At 37.0% G+C, this 17,789-nt stretch overlaps 2 protein-coding genes across 2 annotated transcripts; one reads left to right on the top strand and one right to left on the bottom strand.

The window, feature by feature from the left end:
• Positions 1-886: 886 nt before the first annotated feature.
• Positions 887-7,568, top strand: LOC125835245 (beta-galactosidase). The gene is made up of 19 exons (XM_049514374.1): positions 887-1,331; positions 1,470-1,565; positions 1,652-1,764; positions 1,840-1,906; positions 2,001-2,093; positions 2,194-2,337; positions 3,159-3,247; positions 3,355-3,460; positions 3,557-3,644; positions 4,417-4,535; positions 4,617-4,781; positions 4,936-5,108; positions 5,222-5,331; positions 5,525-5,634; positions 5,824-5,934; positions 6,013-6,123; positions 6,312-6,517; positions 6,602-6,938; positions 7,070-7,568. The coding sequence occupies exons 1-19, from the start codon at positions 1,161-1,163 to the stop codon at positions 7,178-7,180; spliced, it is 2,520 nt and encodes an 839-aa protein (XP_049370331.1). The 5' UTR covers positions 887-1,160; the 3' UTR covers positions 7,181-7,568.
• A 1,025-nt stretch (positions 7,569-8,593) lies between these two features.
• Positions 8,594-17,011, bottom strand: LOC125835332 (transmembrane 9 superfamily member 7-like). The gene is made up of 7 exons (XM_049514451.1): positions 16,826-17,011; positions 15,444-15,608; positions 15,225-15,334; positions 15,009-15,117; positions 14,808-14,920; positions 14,551-14,701; positions 8,594-10,110 (listed from the first exon to the last, which is right to left on the bottom strand). Exons 1-7 carry the CDS (start codon positions 16,952-16,954, stop codon positions 8,953-8,955), a joined length of 1,935 nt encoding a protein of 644 aa, XP_049370408.1. The 5' UTR covers positions 16,955-17,011; the 3' UTR covers positions 8,594-8,952.
• Positions 17,012-17,789: the final 778 nt, after the last annotated feature.

The following is a 17,789-nucleotide window of genomic DNA, read 5'->3' on the forward strand; positions in this document are numbered from 1 at the left end:
GCAATAAAATTTTGAAATTTAGCTTAAAGTTAATTTCAAAATACCAAAACTTTATTGCAATTTCTCATTCCAAATCACTCATAAAAATACAAAAAACAAGTCTAATTTATAGTATTTATGGTCAAACACATTTTCAAATAAGTACGCATAATTTTTCACATTTTCAATATTGTTATCTTTGTTTTACTGTACTTTAAAAAAAATATATCCATCATCATTTATTATTATTTTCAATAATCTATTCCAGTATGTTGTGTATGTGCTTCAATTATTGCACTATTGTGTTGTAGTGTTGCTTCCTTCCCCTAGACTTCATACTGTTTTCTTGTAACTCACTATAGTTTCATTTTGTATCTAAAATTGCTATTTCTGAGCCGAGGGTCTTCTAGAAACAATCTCTTTATCTTCATGAAATAGTAATAAAATCTGCATACATTTTATCCATCCATGAGAGATTCCACGAGGTGTGTTGTTGTTTCATTATTATCCTTTTGATTGTTTCAAAATTTATCTCCTAAAAAAACTATAAAGTACTTCGTTAAGAACCTTATTAAATGAAGGGTAAATATGAAAAAAATCTCAATAATTTTTTTTGAACATTAAAAAATTCACTTATTTTGAACTATGAAAAAAAATATTAACAATTCACTTAATATGAACTAGAAGGACAAAGATGTTCTGAATATTTTTTGTCTTAAATTATAGCTTTATAGAAAAAGTTAAAATTAAAGAATCGCAAAAGAAAGAAAATAAACATTCCTTTTCTTTTATAAATTGGAATAAAAAGAAGTAAATATTCACAATTTTCTTGCCAAACAGACCCTTAATAATTGAATAATGTGATCTACTTGGAACTTGTACTACTACTCTAGGCAGCAAGTTTCTCTTTCTTCTTTGTTCTTTTGCTCAGCACTAGAAAAAAAGTATGGACTGCCGGTATAAACATAAAAAAGAACAAAAAAGAAGAAAATTCCTCAGGCAACAATAACAGCTGTTTTCCCTTCAATACTTTTTTTTCAATCCCTATATAATTGCAAGAATAGAATAAAGTTTGCAACTTGATAAAAAAAAAGGAATAATAAGGTGTGGGGGTTGAGAGGAAGTTAGTTCATTAGTTCAGTGCCTTGTAAAGGCACAATCTTGATTCTTGATTTGTCTCAATGCTGACAAATATGGGTTCTTGGATAGCAATGTTGCTGATGTTGTTATTGTGTTTATGGGTTTCTTGTGGAATTGCTTCTGTTTCATATGACCATAAAGCTATCATTATAAATGGACAAAGAAAAATTCTCATTTCTGGATCCATTCACTACCCTAGAAGCACCCCTGAGGTATATTCTCATGTCAATAAATAAATAAATTTACTTCATATGTTGGTTTTGATGTTACATGTTTTTGTTCAAGATTGTTCTTTTGGCAAATGGGTGTCTTAAAGTTTAAATCTTTTTCCTTGTTTTGGGGTTACACAGATGTGGCCAGATCTTATTCAGAAGGCAAAAGAAGGGGGAGTGGATGTTATACAGACTTATGTTTTCTGGAATGGGCATGAGACTGAAGAAGGGAAAGTGAGTAAAGTAGACTCATTTTTTTTTTAATTTTTCATGTTTTTTATCATTTGCTGCTAGTGTTTAACTTTACTTTCCCTTTCTAGTATTATTTTGAAGAGAGGTATGATTTAGTGAAGTTCATCAAAGTGGTGCAAGAAGCAGGACTTTATGTCCATCTTAGGATTGGACCTTATGCATGTGCTGAATGGAATTTTGGGTATGGCTTAAAATTATGGCACCCCATATAGGCATAAATTTAAGTTCTTGCTCATATTACTTGTTTTAATTTCAGGGGTTTTCCTGTTTGGCTGAAGTATGTTCCAGGTATCAGTTTCAGAACAGACAATGAGCCTTTCAAGGTTAGATCAAGTTGTCATATGAAAAGTTCTTCATTTCAATGTGACTGGTTTCTAATTTGGGTGTTATTCTTTTTGTGTAAATGCTGTAATGTAGGCTGCAATGCAAAAGTTCACTACTAAGATTGTTGATATGATGAAAGCAGAAAAGCTCTATGAAACTCAGGGTGGTCCAATTATTCTATCTCAGGTTGTTAAAGAAATTTCAGTATCTTTTGTTATCATTTTCTCCACTAATCTTGCAAATTTGTTTGATGAAGATATTTGTCTTTGAATTTTTTTTTTGACAGATAGAAAATGAATATGGACCTATGGAGTGGGAACTAGGTGAACCTGGTAAAGTTTACTCAGAGTGGGCAGCCAAAATGGCTGTGGATCTTGGCACTGGTGTCCCATGGATCATGTGCAAGCAAGATGATGTTCCTGATCCTATTGTAAGTGGATTCTATATAATTTCATTAATTTTCTATGCAAAAATTATTGTCAGTTGTCAACCTAGATGTTGATGAATTAATTAAATAAAATAGTTTTAGTCCCTGCACATGGGGTGGCTTTTGTTCCTACTCCTATCTGTTTTCTTGTCTCTTAAAAATATATTCAGTGACCTTTGACTCTTGTAATCACTGACTTGTGAATATGTTTGTTTCTTAGGGGTCGTTTGGTAGGATGCATTAGAATAAATAATGCATGCATTAGCTTTGTGTATTACTAATACCTTGTTGGGTGAACTTTTTCAACTTAAGTATAACTAATGTATACACTCTATTTGGTATTATGCAATGCATATGGTATCAGCAATGCAAGGGTTTTTAATGCTTGCATTAGCATTGTTAAAGACACAATTGTCCCTCAAAACCTTTTCCATATCCTTTCCACCGTATTTGTTGAGGTTATTTTTGTAAACAAATTTTTTTTTTAGAAACTATGCAATGCATGTTATTTTTAATACACCAAACTAGACAATGCATAAGAAATAATCTCAGCATAACTAATTCTAGCATTACTAATGCAATCGCTACTAATTCACCCTATTTAGCACCATTCTTATACACCCTACCAAACGTTCTTTACCTGTCTGAATCAAACTTGCAATCAGAGAGATACTGTACTTCCCCTGTTTCTGATAGCTACTTTTACTAATACTTTAAAACATCCTGGAAACATAACTTGTATTGGCATGTCTTCTGTTCCTCTTTCCTTTTTAATAAAATTTTCTCGGGTATTTTACCGTAATGTATTTCTTTTCCCTGCTCAGATTAATACCTGCAATGGTTTCTACTGTGACTACTTCACACCAAATAAGGCTAATAAACCCAAGATGTGGACTGAAGCCTGGACAGCCTGGTAAACTGCATATTCATCTCTCATAAGCAATAGGTGAACAATATCTTATTTTACATCTTTGCTAGAGTTCATGACGGGATGATTTTCTGTTTTGATAATGCTGGCAGGTTTACTGAATTTGGAGGTCCAGTTCCTTACCGTCCTGCAGAGGATATGGCGTTTGCTGTCGCAAGATTTATACAAACGGGAGGCTCCTTCATCAATTACTATATGGTAATGCATTGGACTTTAACATTTAGATGTATGTATCTTCTGAATCCAAGAAATATACATTGTTCTATGATCCTATTTTTCCTCTTTTTTGGCCAGTATCATGGAGGAACAAACTTTGGAAGGACATCTGGTGGCCCATTTATTGCTACTAGTTATGACTATGATGCACCCCTAGATGAATTTGGTATGTTCTTTCTTAAAATCTATGTTTGGATTGAACATCTTTAATGTAAGGAGATGGTTAAGGATCAAAATTCTGTTTCCTGTTTTGTTCCATACCATTTGTATAGAGAAAAGGGATTTTTTTTTTGTGAACTCTTTTTTCTTTTCCTGTTATTCCTGTTTACATTAGTACACTGCTTTCCATAAGTTTTTTCCCTCATGTGTGAGGGTCAGCGCTTCCATTTCTGACTCCTTGACCAAATTATTTGTGCTTCTGTTTGGATGGAATGTTAGTTTTCCATGTTGCACACCTTTACTTACTCGAAAACAAATCATTGCTGTATATAGGGCTGAATGCTTTGATCACTAATTTCAAGTCATTCTAGTTCAGAAGGCCATGTACCTGTTGTAGTAGGCATACAAGCTGCATTTAAAGCAATGTCTACTGCTTCTCCTAAAACTTGATGAATTTCCCAAGTTTGATAGAATAAGTTCAACCACCTTTGGTAGCTTTACTGATGCTAGCAGTTCCATTAAATTAATTACTTGGAGTCCTGTTCTTCATCATAAATGAAATTATGTTTCTCAGTTAATCTATGGTTGTTGATAAAAACTTACATCATACTATGTTGTTGTTCAGTTAGTCTACTGCTATTGAGAAAAACTTATGAGGTTTCTTTACAGTCAAGTCCATGATTAGAACTAGGAAGAAGATGTAAAAGATGGAAAAAAAGAGCAACTGAAGTGGAAATAATCGTTTTGCCTAAGTGAACTTTTTTCCCTTTGATCTTCAGGGTCATTACGGCAGCCTAAATGGGGTCATCTGAAAGATCTACATAGAGCAATAAAGCTCTGTGAGCCAGCTTTAGTATCTGCAGATCCAACTATGACATCCTTGGGAAACTATCAAGAGGTGACATTTATTTGGGTTCTTCTTAAACTAATCATCATTACCAGAATTGAAGTGAAAACAAACGTTCATTTTCTCTTACAGGCACGTGTTTTTAAGTCGGAGTCTGGGGCCTGTGCTGCCTTCCTAGCAAATTACAACCAGCACTCTTTTGCTAAAGTGGCATTTGGGAACATGCATTATAACTTGCCACCCTGGTCTATCAGCATTCTTCCTGACTGCAAGAACACTGTCTATAATACTGCAAGGGTGAGAAAAAAACTCTTCTCCTGAAGTACTTGTGTTATTAGTACATAACCATGAATATCTCACAATTTTCTAATATTTTACTTTCTTGAGAGAATGCCTTATACGTAACTCCACAGTCAGAAGTCTGACAGCACACTCTTAATTCAATGTAAAGGTTGGTGCTCAAAGTGCTCAGATGAAGATGACTCCAGTCAGTAGAGGATTCTCATGGGAGTCATACAATGAAGACGCAGCATTGCATGAAGACGATACTTTCACAGTTGTTGGGTTATTGGAGCAGATAAATATCACAAGAGATGTATCTGATTACTTGTGGTATATGACTGAGTAAGTGCGTCTGTAGCTTCTAGTATTGCTTCACAAACAAAATAAGGAAGTTAATTACACTTGAACTACTTTATATTGCTCACATGTTTATAATTAATAATGTTTACCCGCAGCATTCAGATTGATCCAACAGAAGGATTTTTGAATAGTGGAAATTGGCCTTGGCTTACGGTCTTCTCTGCTGGCCATGCATTGCATGTATTTGTGAATGGTCAATTAGCAGGTCTGACGTCTTTTGTTACATACAATTGTGGTTTGAATCTCTTTTTATTTTGGTGTTTTATATGGAAGTTTGAGGCTTTTGATTGCTTGCAATTTACGTCCGAGGAAACAATTTGGCGTAAGAAAAAAAACTGATGTCCCAGTCAAGCAGCACATTGTTATTTGATGTTTCCGTTCATCCAAACTTTTTGCAGGAACTGTGTACGGAAGTTTAGAGGACCCAAAACTAACTTTCAGCAATGGTATAAATCTGAGAGCTGGTGTGAACAAGATTTCTTTGCTAAGCATTGCTGTTGGTCTTCCGGTCTGTCCCTCTCTCCCCACCCTCTCTTTCTCTATTGCACGTGCATATGATCATACATATGCCTGGTTATCGGCGCAGTTGCTTCGTTCTACGCATTGCACTAAAGTGAAACTGATTTTGAGAGTTATACTTCAGTATTTCCAAAATATGCTCATCACGTGTCTTGCTTTTACATGTGTTTGAATGTAGAACGTTGGCCCTCATTTTGAGACATGGAATGCTGGTGTTCTTGGACCAGTTTCACTTAATGGACTTAACGAGGGAACAAGAGATTTAACATGGCAGAAATGGTTCTACAAGGTTTGTCTTTTTAGATGTTCAAACAAAATTGTTTGCTTATAATGCCTGTCTACCTGACTTTTTTATTTGTTTCACCAGGTTGGTCTAAAAGGAGAAGCCCTGAGTCTTCATTCACTCAGTGGTAGCCCATCCGTGGAGTGGGTGGAAGGCTCTTTAGTGGCTCAGAAGCAGCCACTCAGTTGGTATAAGGTGCATAACTCATATCTTCTCTACCATTTTAGTTATTAAAAGTAAAAGTTATCCTTCAATAAGAAAGTAATATTACTTAAAGGATTACGCTTTATGGAGCAGTGCTAGCATTTACTGTAATACGGATCATATCATGCCTTCAAAAGATCTGAGGAAAAGCCCACTAAATCCCTTTGCTGTGTTTACAGACTACATTCAATGCTCCAGATGGAAATGAGCCTTTGGCTTTAGATATGAATACCATGGGCAAAGGTCAAGTATGGATAAATGGTCAGAGCCTCGGACGCCACTGGCCTGCATATAAATCATCTGGAAGTTGTAGTGTCTGTAACTATACTGGCTGGTTTGATGAAAAAAAGTGCCTAACTAACTGTGGTGAGGGCTCACAAAGATGGTAAGTAATGACAAACCTTAGTGAATTTTACTCTGATGTAACAGTAACAAGAAGCTCCAACTTAACTGAGAATCATAAATTCAGGTACCATGTACCCCGGTCTTGGCTGTATCCTACTGGAAATTTGTTAGTTGTATTCGAGGAATGGGGAGGAGATCCTTACGGAATCACTTTAGTCAAAAGAGAAATAGCAAGTGTTTGTGCTGATATATATGAGTGGCAACCACAGTTGTTGAATTGGCAGAGGCTAGTATCTGGTAAATTTGACAGACCTCTCAGGCCTAAAGTCCATCTTAAGTGTGCACCTGGTCAGAAGATTTCTTCAATCAAATTTGCAAGCTTTGGAACACCAGAGGGAGTTTGTGGAAGCTTCCAGCAGGGAAGCTGCCATGCTCCGCGCTCATATGATGCTTTCAAAAAGGTATTTATGAATCATAATTTAATGAGTTGACATGAGAAACTGATTGGTCAATTTAGCATCTTTTCCTAACAATCTCTGAGCTAGACTGATTTATTTGCATCTTAAATTGGTTATTATTACTATACTTGCAGAATTGTGTTGGGAAAGAGTCTTGCTCAGTACAGGTAACACCAGAGAATTTTGGAGGCGATCCTTGTCGAAATGTTCTAAAGAAACTCTCAGTGGAAGCCATTTGTAGTTGATGATCCTGAGTATACAAGTGATAAAAATACTTAACCACTCCTATAAACATTTTTCGAACGAGCTACTAGACATCCATAAATCCACACTACCATTTTTTTGGCTCTGCTGGGGTTGAAGTTGTACAGTTCAGCAACACACCTCTTTGATCAAAGCTCACCTGATTACGAAGATGATTGGCAAAAGATTCTGTACATGTGAGGTTTCGTCTAATTACACATCAAGACATTTCTTGATGAGCCGATGTGCAAATTTTGTTTGTGTTAGGGTGAGAGACTTGGAAAGCATTTTGCTTCCATGAACTTCAACATTGTACAATCATAATGTATGTAAGAAAGCAATAATTCATTGCTTTGCACATAGAGAAATGCTTTTTACTATGTTGTAGTACCATGAAGCTCTTTCAATTACTATGCTTTCTCACTCTTGTTCCTCATCATGTGTTGTCTGTTAAGATATTGGATGTTTCATCATGTCTGTCAAAAGTGTTGTTTCTTGACAGCTATCAGCTATGCAAGTGGACAAACTAAATATGAAAATGCTTTCTAAAGCACATTCAGAAAGAAATGTAGCATAACGTTCAACAAATTTGGTCGAGGGTGCGCAAATTTTCTTCCCCTGTGTTAGGGGTGTTCATAATTAAATATACACTTATAGTAACTACACATTTAATATTTGTACATCACATAGTTTTCCAACATAGGTGTGCAGCAGATCACACCTTTCGTATAAGGTGGCTCCGACCCATGCGTAGTGGCGGAGCCACCCTATCTTTAGGAGGGTCATCGGCCCCCCTTCGGCGGAAAATTATATTATTTTTACATGGTTAAATTAATTTTTTATGTATATATAGTAGATGTTGAACTCCCTTAGGCTACTTCATGTGTCTATTTCTTCAGATTTTGAACCCCTAATTAAAAATTCTGGCTCCGCCATTGCCCATGCGACTGACCTATTAATATTGTTGAAAATAGGCCTATTAAACAAACCTTGGAGACATGGCTGGTCCCATGTCCCCCACTTTGAGTGTGTTTGGTCGAAAAAAATGGAATTGAAGCCATTTTTCAATACTTCTCCTCAAGTCATAAATAGTTGTAATTTTGGGATTTTGGGTGAAGGGCCCATTCCTCTTGTCAAATTTGATGTCATTTGGAGTTTGTTTACCTATAGGCTTGACTTAAGAGAATGTTTGGATTGACATTTACAAAATAGATTATAAGCTAAAAACCAAACGTCATAAGTTGGGAATATCCAACTTTTGATTTTTAGCTTATTTTGATAAGTACGTACTTATTTGATCTAAAAGTGCAAGCTTAGAAATATTCTTTTATTTTTTTTAAACATTACAAAAAGTAGAAAATAAAAAGCTTAAAACCCAAAAATACTTGCATACCTCTAGGGAGTGTATAAGGTATCCAAATGTATTGCTAAAAGCTACAAAAAATGTGTCAACAATGTAACCAACAAAATAAACTAGAATGATAAGAAACAAACCAAGCCTGTGAACTGGAATCGAAATGGTCGTTAGAAGGCTGGAATTTTCAGCCTTTGTCCTATGAAGTAACGAAAATAAAAAACTTTGCAACTCTTTCTATGTATCAAAGTCATCAAAAGTAAGACCATTTTCACTATACCACTACATACTATGAGATATGGTCAGTACTCAATCTTCACCAAGGAGTATATTTTCTGGACAAAGCACAAGCAAGTATATCACCAAGGAGGCATATGATGCAATCAACATGACCACTTCCTAAATTTCGAAATCTCTTGATCAGTCGATCTTCACAGAGGAGTAGATCCTCCGAACAAACCAGAAGCAAGCATAGAAACCAATTGTTCCCGTTAGCACAAAGAAGGCGTAGGATGCAATCAACATGTAACCGAAATACAAGATTCCTGAAACCAGCTTTGTGATTTCCAACTTGCTGAAGAAATAGAAAACTGAATAGAGAAAGAAGTACAATGCCGAGGATCCAGCAGTCAGATAAGCTCTCCACCACCAATAATAATCTTCACTGCACAACTGGAAGTAGCAGAGAACCATTGTTATCTCCGCACACGTGATTATCAAGATCAGAAAGACTATAAAAAGGAAGCCAAAGATGTAGTAGAACTGGTTCAGCCATATGGAAGTCAAAATGAAGAACAACTCAATGAAAACAGCTCCAAATGGAAGAATACCACCGATAAGAATTGAAAACGCAGGTGTCATGTACCATGGTTGCTCCGGTATTTGTCTAGGTATTTTGTTTGTCTTAACCGGCTCTTCAGTGACCACTTTTTTATTGCCCATGTATCCACCAACAAACACTAAAGGCACTGAGATACCAAACCATAAGCACACAAGAGCAAACATAGTTCCAAAAGGCACTGCTCCGGAAGATTTCTCTCCCCAGATGAGAGCATTCAGCACAAAGAAGACAGCAAAAAGTATACCAGGGAACATAAAAGCAGTTCTCAAGGTAATCCTCTTCCAATGTGTTCCCCTGAATGTTCGGTAAAGACGTGCAGAAGAAAAACCAGCAAACAACCCCATGAAGACCCAGAGCAGAACCATGGCAGTCATAAGTCCACCACGGTTAGAAGGCGACAAGAAACCCAGCACAGCAAACATCATTGTCACTAGTGTCATCGCAAATATCTGGACACCAGTCCCAACGTAAACACACAATAATCCACAATTAGTAGGAGGGCGGAAAACATCTCCATGAACAAGTTTCCATCCTGTTTCTTCCTGAGCTTCATCTTGTGTTTCCAGTTGATTATAGTTAGCAATATCTCTGTACAAAGTTCTCATCATGATCATCGCGACCATACCAGAAAGGAAGAGGACAATCATAAGAGAGTTTATGATGGAAAACCAGTGAATCTGATCATCATTCATGAGAAGGTATGTATCCCAACGAGAAGCCCACCTTATCTCACTCTCCTGCAGAAAAACAGTTAAAAGAAAATCAACAAACGATAAATAATTGTTTTGTGCCTGAAGTAGGACACAGATAACAGTTCAATAAGAATGTAAATTAATGGAAAATCTCTTCTCTTATTGCAGTAGTTTAGCAGTGAATAAATACAATACATTAGGTGCTAACTAAGGAAAGAAATTAAGATTGATTCCTATGAATCTGCAGTGATTCCTATAAATCTGCTACCTAAATATAGCTATGTATATTACTAGATTTAAGTCTATATACATTCTATAACACTCCCCCTCAAGCTGGAGCATATATATTGATCATGCCCAGCTTGTTACAAAGATAATCAACTCGAGTTCCATTCAATGCCTTAGTGAGTAAATCAGCTACTTGCTCTCCTGTCTTCACGTAGCCAGTGGAAATCAAGTTTTCCTGAATCTTCTCACGAATAAAATGACAATCAACCTCAATATGTTTAGTTCTTTCATGATACACCGGATTTGAGGCAATATGCAAGGCAGCTTGATTATCACACCAAAGTTTTGTTGGTGTATGATGTTCCAACCCAATTTCAGTTAGAAGATGATGTATCCACATAATCTCACACGTAGACTGTGACATAGCTCTATACTCAGATTCTGCACTAGATCGAGATACAACACTTTGCTTCTTACTTCTCCATGAAACTAGGTTCCCTCCAACAAAGACACAATAGCCTGTAGTCGATCTCCTGTCAATTTTGGATCCGGCATAGTCAGCATCTGCAAAACACTCAACACGAGTATGACCATGATTGCTATACAATATCCCAAGTCCAGGGGCTCCTTTCAAGTAACATAAAATCTGCTCCAAAGCTGCCCAATGTTTGATTGTAGGCGAGGACATAAACTGGCTGACAACACTTACTGCAAAAGCAATGTCTGGACGAGTCACACTGAGGTAGTTTAACTTCCCAACTAACCTCCTATATCTCTCGGGATCATCAAAGAGGTCGCCGTCATCTTTCATAAGCTGCACATTGGGAACCATTGGAGTACTGCAAGGTTTAGCTGCTAACTTTCCAGTGTCTGCAAGAAGATCAAGAATATACTTTCTCTGAGACAACAAAATTCCCTTCTTGTTTCTATTCACCTCTATACCCAAAAAGTATTTCAACTGACCCAAGTCTTTCGTATGAAACCTAGTATGCAGGAAAGATTTGAGGGAAGAGATCCCCGCATAATCACTTCCTGTGATGACAATGTCATCGACATACACAACCAGTAAGATAGTGCCAACTGCTGATTGTCGGTAAAAGACTGAGTGATCACATTTGCTCATCTTCATCCCAAACTCCAGGACTACCTCGCTGAACTTCCCAAACCAAGCTCGCGGACTCTGTTTCAAGCCATACAAAGACTTTTTCAAATAACACACTCTCCCATACTCCCCCTGAGCAACAAAACCAGGTGGTTGCTCCATATATACTTCCTCTTGAAGATCACCATGAAGGAATGCATTTTTGATATCCAACTGATGTAAAGGCCAATTCTCAGAAGCAGCTAGAGATATGAACAAGCGGACGGAAGTAAGTTTGGCAACTGGAGAGAAAGTGTCTGAATAATCCACCCCATAGGTCTGAGCATACCCTTTAGCCACAAGCCTGGCCTTAAGTCTTGCCACAGAACCATCTGGATTTACTTTAACTGTGAACACCCACTTACATCCCACTGGTTTCTTCCCACTAGGTAAATCCACCAAATCCCATGTGTGATTTTCCTCTAAGGCATGTATTTCCTCAAGCATCGCATCATACCATCCAGGATGAGTCAAAGCTTCCTTCATTGTTTTGGGTACAGAGATAGATTCTAAAGAAGCAACCAAGGACCTTGACGTAGAGGATAAGCGGTCATAAGAAACAAAATTAGCAATGGAATACGTCGATTGACAAGTCCTTTTACCTTTGCGAAGAGCAATAGGGAGATCAAGATCATCTGAAGGATCGGGTGAAGAAAGATTTGATAACAAAGGAGCTGGTGCAGAACATGTATCATCGATCTCTCGTCTTCTCGAATAAACTTGAACAATTGGTGGTCTTACCGGAGTAGAAGATGTGGGCCCAGTAGTCAAATTGTGTTCAATAGGGGAACTAAGAGAATGAAGGACATCATCTAATTGTTTTGTCACATCACGAGTAACTTGATAGACTAACCACTCATCTTCCTCCCCCTGAGTTGTCGAACTGGGAGGTGCATAGAAGAATGGTGTCGTCTCTGAAAATACCACATCATTTGACACCAAATATTTACCAAGCTCGGTAGAATAGCATCGATACCCCTTCTGAAGGCGAGAATAACCCAAGAAAACACACTTCAATGCTTTAGGGTCCAACTTGGTAACAGATGGCCGAACATCTCGAACATAACATGTGCTTCCAAACACCTTAGGCTCCACTGGAAATAGTGGCTTGTTTGGAAAAAGAACACTGTAAGGCACATTACCAACAAGAACAGTCGATGGCATGCGATTAATCAAGAAACAAGCTGTGGAGACTGCATCAGCCCAAAATTGTTTAGGGACCTTCATTTGGAACAAAAGTGCTCGAGCTGTCTCAAGCAGATGCCTATTCTTTCTCTCGGCAACTCCATTTTGAGAGGGTGTATCAACACATGAAGTTTGATGGAGAATACCGTGTTGTCTCATGTAGGATTGGAACAATTCTGACATATATTCTTTAGCATTATCACTCCTCAGAATACGCAACGAAGTATTGAATTGAGTTTTGACCTCCGCACAAAAGGCACAAAAGTGAGTAAACACTTCAGAACGACTCTTCATAAAATAAATCCAAGTCATTCGAGAGAAATCATCCACAAATGTGACAAAATACTTATATCCAGTTTTAGAAACAACAGGACATGGTCCCCAAACATCAGAATGAACTAACTCAAACATCGACTCCACCCGCTTATTAACCCTTGGATTTGTTGAGCTACGATGGTGTTTGGCAAATAGACATGACTCACAATCCACTGAAGAAATATTCTGAAATTGAGGACAAAGTTTCTTCAACGTAGGCAAAGAAGGATGTCCCAATTTACAATGTGCCTCGAATGGAGACATGACACTAGAGAAGGCAGCAAATCGAGGCTCCCAATATTCATCAAGAATGTAGAGATTATCAGATACATGTCCTTTTCCAATAACTTTATTTGTCTTCAGATCACGAAACAAACAATGATCAGGAAAGAACGAGATATAACAGTTTAGGTCCCTAGTAAGCTTGCTAACAGACATCAAATTAAAGGCTAACTTTGGTAGACCTAATACAGATGACAAGGTAATAGAGGATGTTGGTTTTACAATCCCAGATCCTATAATCTTACAGAGCGAACCATCAGCAACCGTCACAGGAGAGAGTGCTCCATGTGATCGAAAGCTAGAGTATATATTAGGATTACCTGTCATGTGATCTGTGGCACCTGAATCGATCACCCATTTATTCGAAGAGGATATAAGACATGCTTTTCCTGACTCAACAAGGGTAGTAACCGGAACAGATTTCTTTTGTAAGTTTTGATATTGCGAGAATTTTGCAAACTCTTCTGCTGAAACCAAAATTCCTTTATCCGAAGATGTAGGAGTCACAATTTCAGTCATTTTCTCCAAATATTTTAGTAGCATATGAACTTATCAACAGCAAGTATAACTAGAAGCATGTACGTCAGTTTGTGACCCCACAAACACAGATGAACAGAGTCAAATGATTTTATCAACCAAGAAACCAATTGTCGACGCAGAATAAAGAAATTGACTACTTGACCAGTAGATTCAGCAAGCAGTGAACAATAAAATACCCAAATAAGTAGTTCAGAAAAAAGAAATCTTGAACCAGCAGTTTATCCACACAACACCAATTATCTGAACTGAAGTAGGAGCTAGCAGCCACGGAACCACAAATCACAGACCAGATTCAATGTCGCAGAACAGAAACAAACCTGGAAGTGAAGAACAGACTTTTTGAATCGTGTTTTAACACCAGAACATGCACCTTCACGTGCTGGTGTGTGATGAATAGGCGAACTGTATGAGCAGTGTGTGACTGCCACTGGCTTCACACCCAGATGATAGAGAAGACTGGTTTGGCCGGAAAATATACTCCACCTCCTTCTGTGGTGGCAGTACGCAGACTGACCACTCTAAATCAGTGGATTAGAAATCCAAACTCTTCCGTAACACAGCCAAAACGACACGAGCCAATAGGCTCTGATACCATGTAAATTAATGGAAAATCTCTTCTCTTATTGCAGTAGTTTAGCAGTGAATAAATACAATACATTAGGTGCTAACTAAGGAAAGAAATTAAGATTGATTCCTATGAATCTGCAGTGATTCCTATAAATCTGCTACCTAAATATAGCTATGTATATTACTAGATTTAAGTCTATATACATTCTATAACAAAGAAAAAATACCTTGAAGGAAACATCATAGGAAAATACAACTTCCTTATCTGTATCTACTTCTTGGGGTATAACACCACCTAGAATTAAATTTCTTGTATTCTGGTTGCACGTCATCACTTGAGGGTTCTTGTCATTCCACTCCTTGTACTCATGCTTAATGCTGTCAAGAAAAATCAAGTGAGAGAAGAACATCCAGGAATAATTATACCTTCCCCACGAATACAAAATTTGAATACAAACAGAAAGGAACAGGTTTGCATCTAAACCTATTTGGAGTGACTTCAAACCCAACAATTCGAGCTGTATCAGTATCAAGATCCTTATGGTACATGACTCGAAAGCTTAAGTGGTTGTTGATAAAATACTTCCCCACTTTACTCTGGCAGAAGCAAGTGAATGCATTAACGGTTAGATTACTTAGCAAGTATTATGTCATCATTCTATATTAATCCAGTGATTGCACTAACCCCAGCATAATTTCCCTTGAACCCAACACGGAAACCATGCTCGTAAGTAGTTGACTGACTCCCATCTCGCCTTTGTCTAAGAACAGCAACAGGAAGGTTATCCAGAATCCTGCATAATTTATTTGAATGATCAAAGTTAATTTTTTTATGGTGGTGCAAAAACTGAGCATGGTGGGACTGAACTGGAAAAGAAAAATTAAACTAAATTTATCGTACATATTGACTCTGTACTCATCATCAATCTTTTCCTTGAAGTTCTTTGCATATTCAGCAACAAGTTTTTGTCGACAAACCACTTGACATGGCTGTTCTTGTCTCATTTCAAACTGTGAATCAATTTACAAGATATAACCAACGCAGCCAATTCACTAGAAAGTACATGAACAAACATTTTTAGTGCCATTTTCAAACTAGACGGAAACAGCATATCCTTACAGTATAAACTGAATTCTCTATTCGGTCCCCTCGAAGAACCTCCCCCAAATTCTCCGCACTATTCAAAATTTCAGTAGGTTTGCAATACTTCAAGAAGTAATAGTCATATGGTAGTTGTGTCTTTGTAGATGACAGCTTGTTTACTTTGATATTAAGTGGATCACCCTGTAAGAACATGGATAGAACAGCTTCTTTACACAATTATACATAGCAGAGAAAGCAGCAAAGAGTTGTCCCTTTACAGAAAGTTTGTTCTTTTCCGCTAGAAGTGGGAAGAATCAAACAGAAAGCATAACACATATCACATAACATATAGCAACACCCAAAGTCCAAACAAAGCAAAATAGTATCTTTTGAGTGATCTTCTCTCAGATGTTTCTACCCCACAACTAGTATAAAATCACTGCAATGACAAATATTTCTTGGATAGGATTTTCAATAGACAAACATATAAAGACCTCCAGAGAAACAGATTCAATAAAAAGAAACGTCAAAAGGGTCTCTTCCACTTTGGAAAGGAGATCTCAGAGCTTTAGAATATACCACATTTCTCCATTGAGTTCACACTGAATTAGTCACCTTTTCTTTTTTAATCTTATCACACATTTTGCTATGAGTTGAATGTATTCTGCCAAAGGCAGTCATTCAAGCAAACCATTTAGTAGGGGCACACACATTCACTGTCTCTACGCGGGTCTATATATAGAGGATACAAAAATATATATGTAGCAGGTGAAAACTGCCTTCATTGTAACAAAGAGTTGTGATGATATCATATAAGATGCCTATCCAGCAGACAACTTGAGCTCAACTTCAGCAAAATTAATCAAAAGTGACTTTTTTTCTAGGATTAGTCCATCAACATATGATATAAATTATCAGGTCCATTACTACAATCAACCACTCAATTAAGCCACCATATGAATTCACGTCCATTACTACAATCACATATCACATCAGAACCCCATGTTAAAAACATGGCATACTATATCAAAGCTTCAACAGTTGGTGAAAATCAAATTATTCAAGAAATGATTATGGAGGGACATTATTGGACACCCAAAATAAAAAAATCTCTGAATTATTCAAGAAAATGGTTATGGGTAGAAATTGCTGGAAGCCCAAAAACTAAAAATGTCACAATCATTCAAGAAAATGATCATGGGTATGAATTACTTGACACCCAAAACTAGAAAAATGTCTGAATCACTCAAGAAATGATTATGGGTAGATATTAATAGACACCCAAAACTGAAAAACATCTCAATCATCTAAGAAATGATTATTGGTTGAAATTAGTGGACACCCAAATTTACTAGCTGATCCCAAAACCATTCTTTTTGGTTAAAAAAACAAATCAAGAGGGGAAAAGGGTGGTGTACAGTTTGAAAGTCTCGAGGAGCAACACCAGGAAGATAGAAGGAATGTGTAAAGGAGATGAGGAAGAAGAAGGAGATGAAGAAGGTGGTGGTGAGACGGCATAATCTTCGTCGATCCATGTGGAATTCCATGCTTCCCTGCACAGAGTGCCGAAAACGACAAGTGTGATATCAGGAGAAAGCTTTATACAAATTCCATGCTTCACCCTTTTTGATAACTACTACTACTATATTAATCTTTTCTTTATTTTATTTTGTTAATTAAATGTTTTCTTATTCAAGTTAATTAATATTAAAAGAAAATGGATTTTACCCCTAACTAAAGTTGTCAAAAAGGGGTCACCCAGCTCCACCCGACTCAAGCCGCGTGGGCCAAGAAATTTGATGGGGCTAGGGCGGGACCTTCATTTGGAAAGGCTTAAAAGTACTCAACTCAACTAACCCTAGTAGGGTTGCGGGCTAGCCATTTTTTTTCTTTTCAAATTTAAAATTCTATAATATCAAGAAAATGAGAGAATTTTCAAATCAAATATGACAAACAATGGGGTTGTTTCAATAACACTAGCAAAAATCTAATTGATTAATATGTATCTAGGATACTAGATACGCAAGAAATATGTATCTAATGTGATGCATCCCATATACGCAAGCGTGATAAGAGAGTGGGGAGCGAGATAGGAAGGAGCCGAGGGCGTAAGATTTGTCTATATATCCTATTGGATAGAGTGTATCTAGAACATATTACATCTAAGTTCATGTACCTGGACACATCAAAATCTAGTAAGATTCACAATATTACAACATAATGCACATCTAAGTAATTAACTCATATATATTGCGATTTTTGTAAGTTACCCTTAAATAAATAGTTTGACCCATGGACCGACCCCGATCAAACCTTAATGGACAAGGGCTTGTATGAGCCAGACTTATAAGCACTAAATTTAAATGAGCTTGAAAAATCATA

Source organism: Solanum verrucosum, unplaced genomic scaffold, assembly GCF_900185275.1.
Source record: "Solanum verrucosum unplaced genomic scaffold, falcon-dt-bn FXZP01001278.1, whole genome shotgun sequence".
In the NCBI taxonomy this organism is placed as follows: Eukaryota; Viridiplantae; Streptophyta; class Magnoliopsida; order Solanales; family Solanaceae; genus Solanum; species Solanum verrucosum.